Source organism: Echeneis naucrates, chromosome 16, assembly GCF_900963305.1.
Source record: "Echeneis naucrates chromosome 16, fEcheNa1.1, whole genome shotgun sequence".
In the NCBI taxonomy this organism is placed as follows: domain Eukaryota; kingdom Metazoa; phylum Chordata; class Actinopteri; order Carangiformes; family Echeneidae; genus Echeneis; species Echeneis naucrates.
The window spans coordinates 17,352,208-17,369,578 of NC_042526.1; the positions used below are offsets into that span (position 1 = coordinate 17,352,208).

The 17,371-nt window shown below is 42.0% G+C and overlaps 1 protein-coding gene across 2 annotated transcripts in view; it reads left to right on the forward strand.

The window, feature by feature from the left end:
- Positions 1-169: 169 nt before the first annotated feature.
- Positions 170-17,371, forward strand: part of tmem117 (transmembrane protein 117) — a 38,946-nt gene continuing 21,744 nt past the window's right edge. Inside the window, exons 1-2 of one of the 2 annotated variants that reach the window (XM_029522951.1) lie at positions 170-525; positions 2,046-2,353. In XM_029522951.1, the coding sequence (XP_029378811.1) occupies positions 2,074-2,353 (280 nt within the window). In that variant the 5' untranslated portion in view covers positions 170-525; positions 2,046-2,073. Of the gene's footprint in view, positions 526-1,471; positions 1,580-2,045; positions 2,354-17,371 lie in introns of those variants that run through there. The other variant, XM_029522950.1, reaches the window with a different exon arrangement.

Genomic DNA, 17,371 nt, shown 5'->3' on the forward strand with positions numbered 1-17,371 from the left:
CAAAGCACAAACAAAGAGATCACTTGTGTAAATTATTACAAATTCAGTTTCCAACACATTTTTGTATTGCAAAACATCCCATTTTATTTTTCAAAGGTATGGCCGGAAGTTGCATGCTGGTACTGGAGCTAACTTGGCGCTGGCGACACAACGTGTTGGGCACATTTCGCCACACCGATGCTGAGTGGACTCACACGTCTCCATCCTCCTCCCCGCAGCGGCAGCAGTGTCCCATCCCAGCCAGGAAAACAGCAGCGTCCGGCGGGCAACCCGCTGACGAAGCACCGTCCGGCCGAGCCGTCCCGCCCGGCGCATGGACGGGCCAGCACAATGGCAGAGGATTTGTGGGCGCCTCTGTCCTGTGTCAACAACAGGTCGTATGAATAATCCCTCCACAACCTTCCCGCATCATCCGGTGTGTGGGATGACCAGAGCGCCGCTGTCGGCTTGATGTGGCAGGAGAGCCGTGCCGGAGCGGGGCTCGTCGTCCTGGCTGTCGACTGACAGGAAAACGGCGTGGAGCAGGTGCGTTTGATTTACATGCCCAAATAATGGCGAGGCACAGGTCCAAGAGATGTGCGCCGATCGTCCCACGTCTCACGGGGTGCACGGGGGATTCAAGTTGTGGAATCGAGTAATTCCAGTCACGCTTGTTTTGTTACCTCGAGACATCAGGCGTCATCACTGTTGGGACGTTAGGGGGGAAGGGTGGTCGCAGACTTATGATCTTTACCAAGGTGGCCCATTCAGATAGTTCCAGAATAAGGGGGTCATTGAGTGTGTTTCCTGTACCTGTGGGGGACTTTTGTTTACATTGCCCAGTCCTGATGTCTTTTTCTGGTTTCGAGGAGAGCTGAAGAGTTAAAAAACATGACGAGGATCTCAATTCTCACCATAGCTTTTCCAGCAATGTTAAAGTGAAGTTCATGATGATGTAATTTCTGTCTACATGTTCTACATGTTCAAAGGTCCCGTCCCACACTCAACATGTGAGGGACTATCCTGCCACAGGCAACACCCTCTAACTGGAAGCAGTACCCACCCCCAACAGACACACAAAGAGAGTCAGCCCACTTTTCTTAATGGCTGACATGGGACAAACCCAAGACGCTAATTCTGTATCTCAAATGGCTTACTAAGTGGCTCCTCCTCTATAAATGGAATCACTTGCTTAGCATCATCAGAGATGGCCGATAACAAGAAGACAAACATTCTGCTGTGGAAATTTAATATCCGCATGGCTATTGCACTGTGCCAGCTATATCTGAAGCCATTACATCATACCAAACTCCCACTGTGGGGTATTTTAGGAAGCTGTGTCAAAAAAGGGAACGGGTTTGGGAAGTTCAGTCCAGCAAAGTCAGATCAACCATAGGGGGTCAGAGCGGGAGTTTAGAAAAAAGTTGAGTGTTAAAAGACAGAGGGCTGGACAGTCGAGAAGTTACTCAACAGCTGCTTGGCAGGTGTTCGCAAGCAAAATGTCCTCCTAATGCTGCCACAGAAGACAGGCTGAGAGGATAAGCCTTTTAAGAAGCTATCACTTTACTGCTCAGTGCCTCACGAATTTTACTTTATCCAGGTATGACACGCTTGTTTTACCCACTGATGAAGACTTTGAAGCTTAAACTTGGGCCTTTTAATGAGCAGCTTCTTGTTAAATGTGGTCTTGGGGAACTCATTAACTTTTCGCCGACTGACTCGTTTCATGCTGCTTATTCTCTGCTGTGTAGGTATCAATAACTGGTCATGTCAGAATCCTTCTTAATGTTTGTGTGATAATCTTAAAGTGTTTGTGTGAAAGGCCGTCTTTATTCTTAGAAATTTCACCTGTAGATTTGTTATTGGCACTTTCCCTGAACTGTCTGAGTTGCTGTGTTTAGCATGATCCCAATCAGTACTGTACCAAACCTCTGTGATCTTCCGAACACTAATCTGACTCTGAGAGATGTTTTTACTCTAATCTGCCACGCTGATTTGAGTGTAATATAATCTGCCTAAAAGAAGCACTTTGTCTCTCTCTCTCCCTCTTTCTCCCTGACTCCCAGGTGTAGCGTGGCTGGGGGGCTCAGCAGGATGGAAATAGATGCCCGTTTTCGCTACTATTTCCAGCATCCGTGGTCGCGCCTCATCGTGGCCTACCTAGTCACCTTCTTTAATTTCCTCATCTTTGCTGAAGACCCCGTGTCTCACAGTCAGACCGAGGCTCATATGATTGTGGTGGGCAACTGCTTCTCCTTCTTGTTCAACAAGTACCCCAGCCTCGGATGGAACATCATGAAAGTAGTGTGGTGGATACTGGCCATTATCACTGGTCTGCTTGCAGGGAAGTTTATATTCCACCGCCAGCTCTTTGGTAAGTCATGCGCACAATATTGCCAAGGAATGTGCAGAGTAATGGCTCTACTGAGGGAGGGAGCCTTCCTCATGAGTTGCTTTTGTTTTGGCTGTCCATCAGTGAAAATCACCTTTCTCACACTTGTACTCATACATACTTCTTGCAAATACTCTCATTAAGGACATTGTTATATCGCCATCATGGACTCTCATCTTTGTAGCTATGCTTCTCCGCTCAAGCTTTGTTAAACTGTCTCTCATTGCACTCATCATCAGATCTGGGTCAAACTGTTTGCAAATCTCTTGTTTCTCTAACTCTCTACTCTCATTTTTCTTGATAAATCTATTGGTTGATAAAATAGCACAGTTTTTTTTATGATATTACCTCATTATTTTGGACCAACAGTAAGAAACCTAAAAAATGTTATCACAACAGTAAAAGAACAGCAGGAACTGGACAAATGGTTGTCATTTTAATTAAAAAATATTTAAGTGAATGGCACAAGTGATTTCATCTTTGGGTTCAAATAGACTGGTGAAGTTACACTCAGACTCAGCCAATTACAGATCTGTAAATTGGAGATGAATGAGCTCTAAAGTGGTCTGTGTGTTTGAATGCTCATTAGTCTGGGGACCTTTAAATGGAGCAGAGCTCTCATTAACTGTGTTAGTTTCATCTGTGCTGTTCCTGCTCTGATACACCTACATGGAACCAATCCCTCTGTCCATCTCTTGTTAATGATGAAGCAGGCAGATTTGCTATACAAATTAAAATGAGTGTATCAAAACTCAAAATTCACAGAGAAATGCACACAGGCCGTGTTCAGAAAACAAATCACCACCTTCAGCCATGCTACCACCCCCAACTCATCCAAGCTTCCCATTTATCAAGCATGTTGAGGTACACTTTCCAATGCCAGTAAAGTTCCATCCTTTGCACTCCCAATCAATCATATCCAAAACTGGCACCAGTTGCCTAATTCCCCACGTCCCATGCTCCCCTGGCTGTCATGGACACACACTGGCACTGCTAGACCCTCCATCTGGACAGAGTGGAGAGCGAAATCGCTGCCATGGAGAGTATCCCAGATGCCACCAAATGACCCAAGAGCACCGGAACCAGGCCCAAGGCATCGGTGTATAGCTCCAGAAGAGATCCAACTGGAACCTTTCAGTCCAAATTTGACCATCTGTTTGGCTGACCAACTAACGCCATTTGCATTTACCTGTGACTTTCAGTTGTTGGCTGTCAGCTACAATTTGTTACCCGCCACTGAAGCTCAGAGCTAGGCCTGTTCTTGAGGAGATAATACTACTCGCTACATACTGCATACGACAAACATGTGTTCTTATGGACATCAAAACTTGAAATAAAATACAGAAAATTCAAAATATGGGACATTTACGTCATGCTATATAACCCCACCGTTGCTTATCCTGTCACGATATGTTATGAGAAGAGGAGAACCTCTGCAGCACATCATCGGCTGTTTGCTATATTTTAGTCAATACTTGCACTGCTCACTTCCTTCACCTCTCACACCTCTTTAGTACATTTCCTCTTCTTTTTCATCCTCCTGCCATCTTTCTCGCTTTATCTCACAACATGGAACCTTTATATCCTGTCACTGTTTTTGCTTTCTTCTCATGAGGCCGTGACACTAATCCAATTGGCTCTTCATTTGCTGGAACTGTGCAGCATGTCATTTCCTGCTAACACAACTCAGTGCCTGGATATTATTGGCCACCACGGTTTCTCTTCTTCAGATGAACCATCAGTGACTATAATTGGAGACTGGGGTGTTCATCTTCACTGAGAATAAATAGAAAGTCGAGTGCATGGTAACATGATACTCTGTGCGAATGTAGAGACAGCACTGAGTGGGGAAATGGAAAATGGCTGAAGGACTGTGTTTTTCTCAGGACACTTAGTGGATCTGGTGTTTCCAGCTGTTCCATCTACTCAAATTGCAATCATTTAATTGAATCTGTGTTTCCTTACTTAGGATCTGTGACATAGTTTCCCTTCCTGTGGGTCAGGACCCCATGTGGGGCTAGTTGATACCTTGCAGGGTCCTTGAAGATTTCTAGGACAGAGATAGTTAAGTTCATTTGACATGCTGCAAATAAAAATAGTCCTGAAATATAATTCCTGATCATTTTTGTATGCGTACACCATGCGAAGTTTCCCACCTATTTTCTTGAGTGTCATTTGCAACATAAATTGTTTCTTGTCTCTTGTGGATTTGAGGATCTGAAAATGGTAACATCATGAAGAAAAGATTGAGAAATACTGATGCGTTAAGTCAAAGCATAAACTCGACTGGTTGGTTTGACAAACTTTCATCAACAAAACACCTCAGCGTAGCGTATGTTGAGTATATCTAACATGCGTATAGCTTTCATTTGGTTCATCACACTCCATTTTATTGCCGAGATGAGATGGGATGAGATTGTTATCACCCTTGTATTTGTGAAGCATATGAAGTTAAAATTTGAGGTTGGCTAGCTTAGCTTTGCATCAAGAAATCCGGGTTTCTTCCTTCTTTTTAATCATTACATCTAAATTATTTAAACTTTTCCTGTGTTAGTTGTGTAATCTGTAGAATAGAACAATATAATACATTACAATAGAAATCTAAAATGTTAACTTTTGATACCCTGTAGATGCTGTAACAATTTCTTTGTTGAATGCAGTGACTTCCCAGACTTTCCACTGGACTCTCAAATGGAGAGATGTCATCAAAACTGTCAGAGGTGTTTCAGATCCCTCTGTCAGTCTTCACTTAACTAGACAATGAGTGAGGTCCGATCCACCAATGTCCCAAAGATCTATGGTATATTTTCTGTTAGAGCCTAGCACCCACCTGTTTTTGCAGCATCAGTAATAATAATCATACTTTTATTGAATATTTTCCCCAGATTTCTCCCTGTGTACTTATCCTGTTTTTATTTATTCAGTGTCTTGTTTTCTTTGAAGTGCGTGTGTGTGTGGGCTGGGGTGGGGGTGTTGACCTTTTTTTGCTGGGCTGGTAAATGACGTTTTTGTGTTACTTTAAAAAACAAATTCAGAAATTAAGTGTTACTGAAAAAGATAAACACAATTTCAGATTGGGTAGGAAAAACTGCTTGTTTTTTTTTTTTTTTTTAGGAGGAAACTTTGATCTTTATGGATATTAGGAACTGCTACAAATAAATAATGTAACTCTAGTCCATCTTTTCTCATAATTATCATCATATTATGATTAGAATGCTAAGACATATTATTGCACCGGATAACAGCTCAGTGGAACGAAGTGAGATGCTCCACTGGTCTTTTTTCAGGGAAACAGACCCGGTGGATATTTATATCCAATATTATACTTGCAACACACACAGAACACAGTAACCTCAGTGTGTTTCTCATTTTACATGAGTCATGATCATAAAGTTGTGGCCGAGTATACATGGATCTGGGTCTATTCTCTCCCTTTGGCTTGGGGGGTGCAGAGGGCGGGAGACCAAAGCTCATCCTGTACCAAAGTACAACTAATGCACTTCAACGGGCCTCCTAACAGATGGTTTGTGTTTCTGTATGTGGGTGTGTTAGTAAGTGAGAGAGTGGTTGTGTTGTGTGTGCGAATGTGCGTTTGTGTGTCTGTGGCCATAAGGGTATGTGTGTGTGTGTGTGAGTGAGAGAGAGAGAGAGAGAGAGAGAGTTGGGCGTTTATGAAAGGGGAGTGTGATGCAGGGGGGAAAAGAGAGGCTGATGTCGAGTAAAGACGCGAACATTTCATGAAGGCACTTATGTAATCACAACCCAGGTAGACCATCAGACCTTTAGTGTAGCACGAGGCACGTGGTAAAATTTATCATCTGTTATAGATCTGTCACACATGGCCCTCCCTGCACATCATGTCTCCACTAAAGCCCTGCAGATCTTTACCACCTCTCTCCTCTGCTCTCTCGTGTAGGCAGACAGTGGGAACACTTCTGGGTACGAACACAGTCTACGCAAAGGCTTGTGTCCCTGAAAAAGCACTTTGGAATCACGGTCTGTGTTTTGTTTTGTGGAGTAACATTTGGAGAAGCACTGTTTTACAAATTGCACAACCGAAAGTAATGGGCAAGCTCATTTGTACATAACTTCAAATGTGTTTGTTGCAAGCATGGAAACAGACACCGTCTGAATGCTGACGCTTCCGTTGCATCATGTAACATTTAAGACAACCTAGAACATCTAAACATTTTACAGTTGATTACACCTCCATCTCCTCCCTCTAGTAATTAGTTTTGTTTTTTTTTTTATATGCAATTTGCCCCCACAGAAACCCACACAAATATTAATCCATTTGCTACGTAACAAAATCTTTGCCATTCCTTTTATAGTTTTCCCATTTTGTTGTTATTTAGAGTAGGCAGAGGTGCACAGCACTCTCTGTTTGCCTCTGTTGAATAAAAACAGAATAAACTCTGCATTTGAGGTTTAAGGAACAACCTATGCTTTTCCATTCAGACACTCAAGGCTATGTGTGCTCCCTATAATCGGGTGGGTGGTAGCCAATGACTTCTGGTCATTTAGAGGGAGACTGGCTGTCATTATGCATTTGTATTACATCTTAAGTCGCACTGGGTTTGTGAGCTGTCCATTTCACTTTCAGCACTTTCACTTTCAGTTTGCTTGTGTTAAGTTATGGATTAGATCAAGCCTCCTTTTTAAAATTTTACGACAGAGGCTCCTTCGAGATGATCGTGGCGAAGGACTTGGTGGTGGTTCTTTCGCCCGTAAGGAATAACAAAGCAAGAATTTTAATAAAACTGTGTTTACTCTGTCACTTTTCGTGGAAGCGCATTGGGAACTCTATTAGATGTAAGAATGTTGCACTTAGAAAAATGTCCCTTTTGTTTTCCTCATACACCATATAAATGTAAAGGGCTTCTGGCTTCTCATACAATAAAGATTAGTCGACTCAGGTATTAGTCTGAAAGTGAAGCTGCAAGAAAAGTAATTAATTTACCATTTAAAACACAAGCTTTGTCTCACATGGGAGCACAAATTGATTCAAGTATCCAGATGTTCCTCTGCTCTATAATGAAGAGGAAATGATAGCAGAGTCAACTTAAACCTTGACAGTACAGCATCTAGTCAAATGTCCAACAAAATTAGGCAGAATATAGTCGTTGGACATTTTGACAAATTAAGGGCTAGATGAAAAAATTAATACCATTGTCATTTGAGTCACTGATTAACACAAACAGGTGATGCATTTAAACAAAAAAATTAAGTTTCAGAAGGAGAAACTATCACTGCTCCTCATCAAAATTCATTCAAAATCCTGCATAAAACCACAACCTGCAGCTGTGTACAGATGAAACAAAGATGGAGTGCATGAATTATTAAGATTTAGCGGGATAGAATAAGAGGCAGATTTTATTCTCTTTAGCACTGAGTGCTGCTGATCCTTTCATAGAAAACTCAATAAAGTAAGAAAGTAAATACAGGTTGATCTCGCAAAATGCTGGGCTGTTTCTTTAAATATTTTATTTTGGTGCATTTCTGTGATGATGGGGCATTACTCTGACTGTGTGTGTGTGTGTGTGTGTGTCTGGAGTGTTGAATTATATAATAATTATAACAAATGCCTCAGACACAACTAGTTATTCTTTCCGCAGTAATGCAGCAGCACAGCACTAAATGATGGCCCAGCCTTTGCAGCAATTGACTATCTCACTGGCCATCTCCATAATGTGAAACTGCTTCTCATTTCTCTCCCATGCTGTTTCACGCCCTGGTTTAACATAATGTATTCACCTATGTCTCTCTAAGGCTTGGTGGATTCTCAAAGAAAAAATTGAAGGGTAATTTTGAGTCATGTGGAGCCCTGTCCTAACTGAATTAGACCCTGCTTTGCATTATTATTATTACTGGCACTTACATTCAATCAAACACTGACCACTTGTCACCACCTGATTGGGTCATTCCAGGATTCAGAATAGTTATAACATCATCAGGAGAGGTAACAATGATGTGAAAACCTGTCTCACAGACCGTTAACACCCTTCTGCTGAGCTCTGTGTGTGTGAGGGAGAGAGGCGTGCCACTAGCTGCTCTGTTGTTGGAATGTCTCTCGTCCTCTTTCGCTGATCTTGATCTTTGTAGCCTGCAGGATGCCATCTGGGTTCTGTCATAAGTTGTTACTGTGCCACGCAAAGGGCTGAGATGGCTTATGGTACAGCATTGTGTAGCTTTGGGTCAAAGTGTGTGTGTAAGTGTAAGAATGGGTAGGTGGGTGGCAGGATTCAGCCTCTCTCCATGCTGTTTGTGTGTGTGTGAGAGATACAGATATTTTGTTGACCGTGTGTGTTTGACAGAATGTGAACTGATTTCATGTCTCTTTCTCTTTACAGTCTCTTTAAAACAATTAGTCTTTTAATTTACCATTGTGGATTTGTATCGTTTAACAATTAAAAACAAAAGTTTGATGTGTTCCCTCAGCTTGGTCAAGCCAAATGTCCCATCTTGTCGTAAGGGAGACACCCATGTCCTTTTTTTAAATTATTGAGCTTGTCCCAGCACGGCCAACAGTGTTTGCCAGAAATCTGCTTTATTTTTATTTCAACCCTTTATTTGAACTCTTGAATTAGAAAAATGTGAATGAAATACCATAAAATGTTTGACTTCAAAGTTGTAAAACTGGGAGATGTATTTAGTTACTTTTTTTTCCTGATATTACATACATTACATTAAATGCTTAATTGATAGCTAAAGATGCCTATGGTTGAGATCATTTTTCATTTGTATTGAGGACATTTTGCATAGAAATTAGTTCTCAAAGGAGGCAAAAGCAAAAAGCAAAAACTACCATTTATTCATTCAGCCATTCATTTATCTTCTGCTGCTTATCTTTTTCCGGGTTGCGGGGGGTGCTGGAGCCAATCCCAGCTCACATTAGGCGAGGGCGGGGTCACCCTGGACAGGTCACCAGTCCATCACAGGGCCAACACACAGACACTCACACTCAGACCTACGGACAATTTAGAGTCATCAGTTAACCCAAAGAAAGGCCCCAGGCCTGGGAAACCAAACCTGCAACCTTTTTGTTGTGTGGCAACAGCGCTTACCACAATGCCGCTGTGCTGCCTAACTGCCATTTAAATGAGTAAAATTATCTTAAAATCATACTCAGATTTCAATAGTGCATTGATGATTTTTCTCCATAAATTACTCATATTTACAGTTGTAAAACCTACTATAATATGATATAATAGTTATAATCTGTACGATCGAGCAAACCTTTTCTTTGCCACTTGATTTTTTGATAACTCTCTTTAGTAATTAATTGATTATTCAATTTATGAAATGTTACATCCCGAAAAATGGCTGTCACCTGTTTCTAGAAAAGAGAGAGAACACTTTGATAATGCTCTGCGTCTTTACTCCATAAATCTCACACAGAAATACCTGTATATAATCATTAAAATTGTTGGAAAATGGAAAATAGTTTCAGCATTCAGCTGAGGCATTTTTTTATTGTTTTCCCAAAAACAACCTTGTCTGAATGCTGTTGACTGTGTTCTGGCAACTCATCTCCTTCATATACATATTCAGCTTTCAACAGATTGTGGTTCCCTGAACTGTACATTACACTCTGCATCAGTAGATAACACATTCCAGGGCATATCTGTGCCCCTGCACTTTCCCGCACTTTATTGCACCTCTGTCTTACAGTTTTAGGCTGTTATTGCTTGAAAACAATGTATCTGATTCATTTTAGCAGCGCATACGATCTTGTGAGAGTGTACTGTTGTCTGGCCATCAGAACTTACACTCCTTTCATAGAATGTTTGTGGATTCCCTCAACCAGAATTATTATGAGAATAAAGAACTGGATATTAACTGTGAAAAAGCTGTACATGTAAGATGAAAATCACATGCAAAACCACTGTTCTTCAGAGAACTTTAACAACTGCCAGGTCACTGTTTCTTGTTTTACAGCCAGATCGCCCTTTACACCAAACTTACGTGCAGTGGCAGGCAGCTGTTCGCAGCAGACAAACTCTGGAAAACTCGCTCTGCTTCCGTTTACCCAGCAACAAACAGTAGACACAAAGTTAGCAACGATGAACAGAGTTTTAGAGGTGGCTAAATGCACTGATTATTTCCTCCAGATGTGGTGGAGACCAAAACTAAGCGTAAAAATATTAACCATGTCAGCTTCCTGAAGTGATAACATGTCTGTCCACAGCTTGTTGTGCTGCCCACCAATGTCCTCAATAATAAATTGGTTTGGTTGTTATCTTGAAAGTCCCACAATTCAACAAAATTGCTAAATGAAAGTCATCAATATTCCCAATGACAACAATACACTGCAGCATTTTATAAAACAACAGGTAATTACTCATTGTCACACAGACATCATTAATGGGGTTTGCCTCATGTTTATGTTTTTGCAGCACAGAATAAAACACAGAGGTGTTTGCACAGCAGACGGAAACAAAGACGTGGAGCAATAATAACGAGGGCTAGCAAACAAAGGAAACCAGCCAAAAGGAAATTGCTTATTTACCTGAAATGCATGACTCCTTTGGTCTGGAGTCAGGCCATAAATAACAGAATGAAATCATCTATCAGGCTGCTTAGGGGAACAGGTAGCGGTACTGTGGCTCAGTAGCCTGCTCTTTCTCTGTTTTGTTGCTCTGCTTGCTGCAGTCGCCCTGTGGAGGGAGTTGAGTTGTCACCTCCCGCTTCTGATTTATTATCCAGACACTTAGTTACCGAAGAGTCCAACTCTGGGGACACTAGTGGTTGTAGTCATGGCTATTCCCAAACTCACTAATACGGCTGCAGCACACACAAATATGTGATGAATGGGGATGCTGTTGTGTGTACGTGCTGAGAGCTGAAGTAGAGACTCTCTGCACAATGGAAATATGCATAAAAAAAGAATAGGTCTGGCCTTTGAGCACAAAGAGCAGTGATTGGGACTTGAAAGCTGCTGTCTACAGTCTCAGAATCAATATGAATACGATGGTATCACTCTCTGTGTGGCCAAACCTAAGACATGTTTTTGTTTTTCAAGGCCGGGTGTCTACTTCACCCATTGTTCATTTTTATCACATCTTCCACGTATGATGTCCACTTCACTGCACTCCAGTCAAAATATTTAAACAGGAGTTGAACTGGGCGCTTTCAGTTGGTTTGTTTAAATAAGACTACAGCAGGAGTTGGTCCCACCACCCCATGCTGTTTTCACTCACCTGTCTTGATACAGGTGCAGAGGAAATCTGCACCTTCAAAGTTAAACCTAAACTAAACATACAGGGAACAGATTTTTTACTTGGTTCTTCTCTTTCACCATTTTGTACCTGATAGGGGAAATCCGTACATGTAGTAACATGTTTTGTCAGACAAATGGGCTGTGTAGTCATGGATTACTAATTAATAGATATTTTGATCGTCCTGTAGTCTTACGACCCTCGTATTTCATCAACACAGAAGGATGAAAATGTTTGAAGACGGACTGGGTTTTGGGACCTTGACTGGGGAAAATTACAATTGGAATTTTTCAAAATTCCTGAGATTATCATGACATCACTGTTGGCTGCCCTAGGTGACCATCTATGAGACTATCCAACAGACTCACTATATCACGGACTGCCGCGGTTAGTAAAATCATTGAGGATGAGATCACCGCAGATTTTCATCACTGTTCAGCAAAATAAAGTTTTATAGCAGTGAGTCAAATTTGTATTAATGAAACGGTTTTGGCAAAACAAACCATGCTGTGGTTTCATACCCGATTCCACTTCCACAGTTGTGCAATTTATGTCCCATACTTTCGGCCAAGATGATAGTACCTTTAACATCTGTCACTGGCATGTGTGTCCAGTCTTCATAATTTATGGTAGCTTAACCAGCCAAAAAACAGTCATTGACTGGCTCCACTCAGTCATTGAATTACCCCGACCCTCCTGCTGGCTCTGCAGCACAGCCTCCTGTACTGGCCTCTTCTCAAGGCCAGCAGCTTCCTCTGGAACTGCTCGCTAGCCATGATATACAGCACCGGGTCCAGGCAGCTGCTTACACAGCACATGGCCTCAAAGAACTCATATGAAGCATAGAGGACGCTGGTGTTAGACGGTGTGACCTGGTCATGAATCCTCATAAACATCAGAGTCATGACCATGATGTGGTAGGGCATGAAGGAGACCACGAAGACGAGCACGGCTGCAGTGATTAGCCACAGAGGCTTCCATCCTACCAATGAGGCCCCTCGGGGCCTTCGAGCCCTCGGGAGACGCTTCAGAACACGCACTGTCAAGATGTAAAACGTCAGCATGATGCCAAGTGGTAGCAGGAAACCTACTGTTGTTCTCATAATGGTTATTGTCTTGACATAGATGAAAGGTCCTTGGATGTGGTCCATGCACACAGTAGCGTTTTCTGGCCGCTGAATCGCGAAAGTTAAAATTAACTCAGGAATTGAGCACACGACCAGCACGAACCATGTGCAGACAGAGCAGAGCTTGGCTTTACCAACGTCCCACCACCGCAGAGAGCTGATAGGGTGCACCGTCCCAAGATAGCGGTCGAAACTGATCAGCGTGAGGAAGAGGATGCTGCCGTATATGTTGATGTTGAAGGAGATCTTCTTAAACTGGCAGAAGATCTGTATGTCTTTCTGGTACGGCCTCTGGATGGCGAAATAGAGGGTGAAAGGCAGGGTCAGGATCCAGGCCAAGTCACATAGCGCCAAGTTCAACAGGAAGACATTGCTGGTGCTCAAGGTCTTCCTGAAGCAGCTGTAGTTGATTGCAGCCACTATGTTTCCCAAAATCCCCACGGGAATGGCAAAAATGAAGAGTACCAGTAGAATATAGCAATACCACTGGCCGTTCTCAAACTGGCTGCAGAATACTGACGACCGGTTCAGAAACTCCAGAAACACCTCTGGAAATTGAATAAAAGGAAGTTGTCAGTTTGGCAAATCATATTATTTACGTTTTATTACTATTTACCACAGTGCAATGCAGTGCAAACATCCAGATAAAGTATAATTCATTGTGCACATAAAGAATAGGTTTTTTCAAAACACAATAGGTTTTTTGTGTAACACCATGATATAACAGCATACATGCTGTAAGGCATAACAATCTTATATCAGTTTTGAAGCTCTATGGACCATATGGCATATTTATATTGACTAGTTCTTATTTTTAACTGTTGAACAACTTCCAGACTGATGCTGGCTGTAGTTTGAGTAAATGACTCTTCCAGTAAGTCCTGCTCTCAGACAGTAAAGAGAGATGTCTTCATCTGCTCTCTCAGGGGCCCCTATATTTACTGTAGCTGTCTCCATAGTCTCTGAGCGTCACCAGCGTGTCCAGGAAGCGAGTGCTTGACTGTCTGCTGCGAACAATGAAACCTAGGGGACTGTTGATCTATTGCCTCCACCATGTTTGCACTTAATCAGAGATAATACATTCATTTTGCTAAGGTGAGCGGATCTTAACGATTTACTTCAACCCAATTTCTCCCTGTCAGTGTGTCAGTACCTACTAAAGTCTGCTTTTTATGAAACAGTCAAGTTCAAAGTGAGTTTAGGATTCAAACTTTTTTCATACTACAGCTACATTCAATGAAAAACATTGTGAAGTATGAGGGAGGATACTACGTGATGCAAATGATAATTTAATTTCTTACAACAATAATTTCAAACAATTCAGATAATTGAATCAAACAAAAAGTTAATTATTAATACAAATTATTTGAAAGGTTTAGACACTTTAAGTAGAATATATTAAGTATTCTAAATATAGAAATATTCTTCATGTCCTATATGCTGCAAATGATTTTGGGCTTAGATTTTACTCACCACTTTTACTTGTGTCAGACTCATTGAATTGTGGGCTCATGACGAGGGAAGACTGATCATCTCAGGTCGCACTCACTCCTCCACCAGCTGTGCGCTTCTCATCTGCTACAAGCTGTATGCGCACTGCTTTCCCTGTGAGACTGCGTGTCTGATACGGTAAACAGAAGGTTGAAGGAACTACAACATCTGATATGCATATTTGCTTTTCTACGTGCGCCAGTGCACGTGTCCAGCTGAGGGTCTCTGCTGGTTTTTACTGTCCTGTAAGTGGATTACTATTGTAAATCTAACTTTATAACCTGAGCACTTACCAGAATCAGTGCATCTGATATCGTCGTCAGATAGAAATGGACTGATAACCAATGTCAGTGATTGAATCCTTTGTTTGTTTGAGACAATATGGGATATAAAACTCTCTTTTTGCTCCACTGCTCTCTAATCCCCTGGTTTCTTCAGCTGAGATGCCTGTTTGCAATGTTTCCTGTTCTGTGGCATGCTGCCGTCTCTCGTTGACAGCTTGCTCTAAATGCATTTAGCACAGTTTACAGGATTAATAGTTGATTAGCAGCAAAAAGCCCAACCTGGTGAATAATTTTTTGCAAGACTTAAGTGTAGCTTATGCCAAAATCTGACTACCTAAGAAATGGATTTAGTCTGACAACATACTGAATGGCAGTTCATTGCGTGACAGTTTGAGCTGTACTGTTCACTGCAAGCTTAATTAAATTGTGACTGTTATGAAGGTATTGTGGAATTTGATTTATCCTGAAACAGTGCTTTACTTGGTGTGAAAAATACATAGTCAGGCTTAAGGAAATGTAAAAAGAAAAAAAAAATATGAAGTGGGCTCTGTGGCTACCACTGCTGTGTTGGGAGTGCTTCAAAAATCACGATTTCACAAATTAGACGAATCATCACAACGTGAACCAAATTCAGACTGACTTGGCATTTTAAGATAATTCAGTGGAAAGATAAAAAGAGGAAACAGAGCTATGCCGTTAATGCAGGGTGAGGCTCAAAATGGTTTAAGGTGATGTTCTCAAAGAGCAGAGAAAATAGAAGTGACTAAAAACATGAAACATTTTTTCCAACGCAATATAAAAACAGCACTGTGTGTCGCCTGTGAGGCTCTGCTGCCCATCTGCATGTTTTATCGCAGTGCCCTCTTCTGTCAGCGTGTCCATGTATCGCCACTAGATGGGGACACAGCTACATGCTTGATTTTCATTTGGCAACAGCTTGAGAGGAGCTGGGTATGATCTCATCCCAAACAGAAATGCTATAAATAGCATTGGAGGACTTACTGTAAAAACTGTATATTCGCGCTCAGAATGTAATCGCACTCTTTTGTGTCATCACACGAACTCAGTACATGTATGTTTGCAGTTTGAGTGAGAAAGAGAAATAAGGACTATACCCCTCCTTCTCTTGTGTTTTTCTTTTTTTCTTTTTCGGGGGGGGGGGGGTACGTTTGTGTGGTAGCCTGTGCATGAAGGTTTGTGCGAGTGCCTGCCCTGCTTGTGTGTTGTTATTGTTGTCATTCCCTGCTGGGCTGAGCCATGCAGCAGACAGTGTTCATACATCACTCCCTATCGGGGGTCCTTGACTGTCAGGGGATTGGAAGTGGGTGGGGTAAGGTGTGGGGGGGGGGCAGTGACTCAAACAGCTTGGCTGAATAGTCCTGAATCACCCCCTTGTTAAATCCAGACCTTATAGGCTGAGAGAGGCCGGTCGTGCTTGCTGGCGCAGCATCCTGCTTTAAAAGTCAGATCTGCCGATACACACTGTGCACCTACATCTAAGCCAGGGCTCATTGGCACTGGAGGCAATTAAGTTCACCCATGCAAGTCAATTCAATTATGCATCTGTGATGAGCCCTGAAATACCACAGAGGAAGACGTATGGTGTGGCCTCGCACTAGACCCCTTCAGCTTTGCTTCAAGCTCCCAAAACTTTAGGGGTTGAATATTGTCATCTAGGGAATAATAAAGTTCATTTCTTTTATGGAGCTAATAATAAACAAATAGACTAATGGCGCAGATTTATTGTTTGCTAAGATGCCTTTTCTCTCAAATATGTTTGAACCTACAGCAGGAGGTGCATTCATTATCAACTGCGCTATAACACAACGAATATTTCCATCTCCACGGGAATCTCAACAGCTTTGTTTTTATGTGCTCAGCAAAAAAAAAAAAAAAAAAAAAACACAAAACAAAAAAACTAAACTGTAAAGTGAGCAAGCTGAGATTGAACAGCATGTAAAACTATTGTAGGGTAAACCAGCCAGGCTGTAATAGGAAAATAAATGGAGCATTTTGCTTCCCATCTTTCTGACTCTGCATGTGTGTGTGTGTGTGTGTGTGTTCACATGGGCACAAACACAATCAGCTCTCTAAGGAGCAGTAACTCAAAGGGATGCTAACTGAGCTGGAGGAGAGAAAAACAAAAAGAGTTGTTCCTGAGAAGATGGCTGCTTCTGGCACCAGATCACAGCTTGCAGACACAAAGCAGAGGGAGAGTGTCACTGTGTGTGTGTGTGTGTGTGTGTGTGCGTGAAAGAACAATATGTAAAGCGGTGGAAATAGGGCTGTATAGCCAAGCTTAGTCATCTTAAGTCAATAACGGTTAACTGAGTGTACGTTTGAAGCGTTTGATGGTTAGGTTTCACTGCATGAGGACCTCATTGTGGAGTTCTACTCAACATGAGGAGAAGGTTGCATAATGTCCTCTGTGGCTCGACAGGGAGCTTTGTCAGGTCTGATGCAATGTTCGATCTCATTCTTTTGCTTACGACGTATGGCACTAAATGCATCCATCTGTCATTTGAGTGCCCATATTCTGAGTGCACCCTTAAAATACAGTGGAGCAACAAAAGGCACTATAACTTCATCAGGGCTATTTCAGAAGGAGAGGTTTAGGCCTGGAGACTAAACATTTGGAGTGGAAGGCCTGCGTTAGCGATAGAAAGGCATTGGAGTGTGTCCTCTTTGTTCTCTGGTATTTTCTCTGGACAGTGTGCCCTTAGCCGGCTGAGCAATAGATCAGCAAAAGGTTCTGTGATGCCCCAGTAATCATTTTAAAGGGGCGCCTCCATGTGGTTTTCAAAATCAGATTAACTGATGTTAAAAATGATGTTTCCATGCCTATAATGGGAATAATCTCAAAAATTTGAGTATATTGGT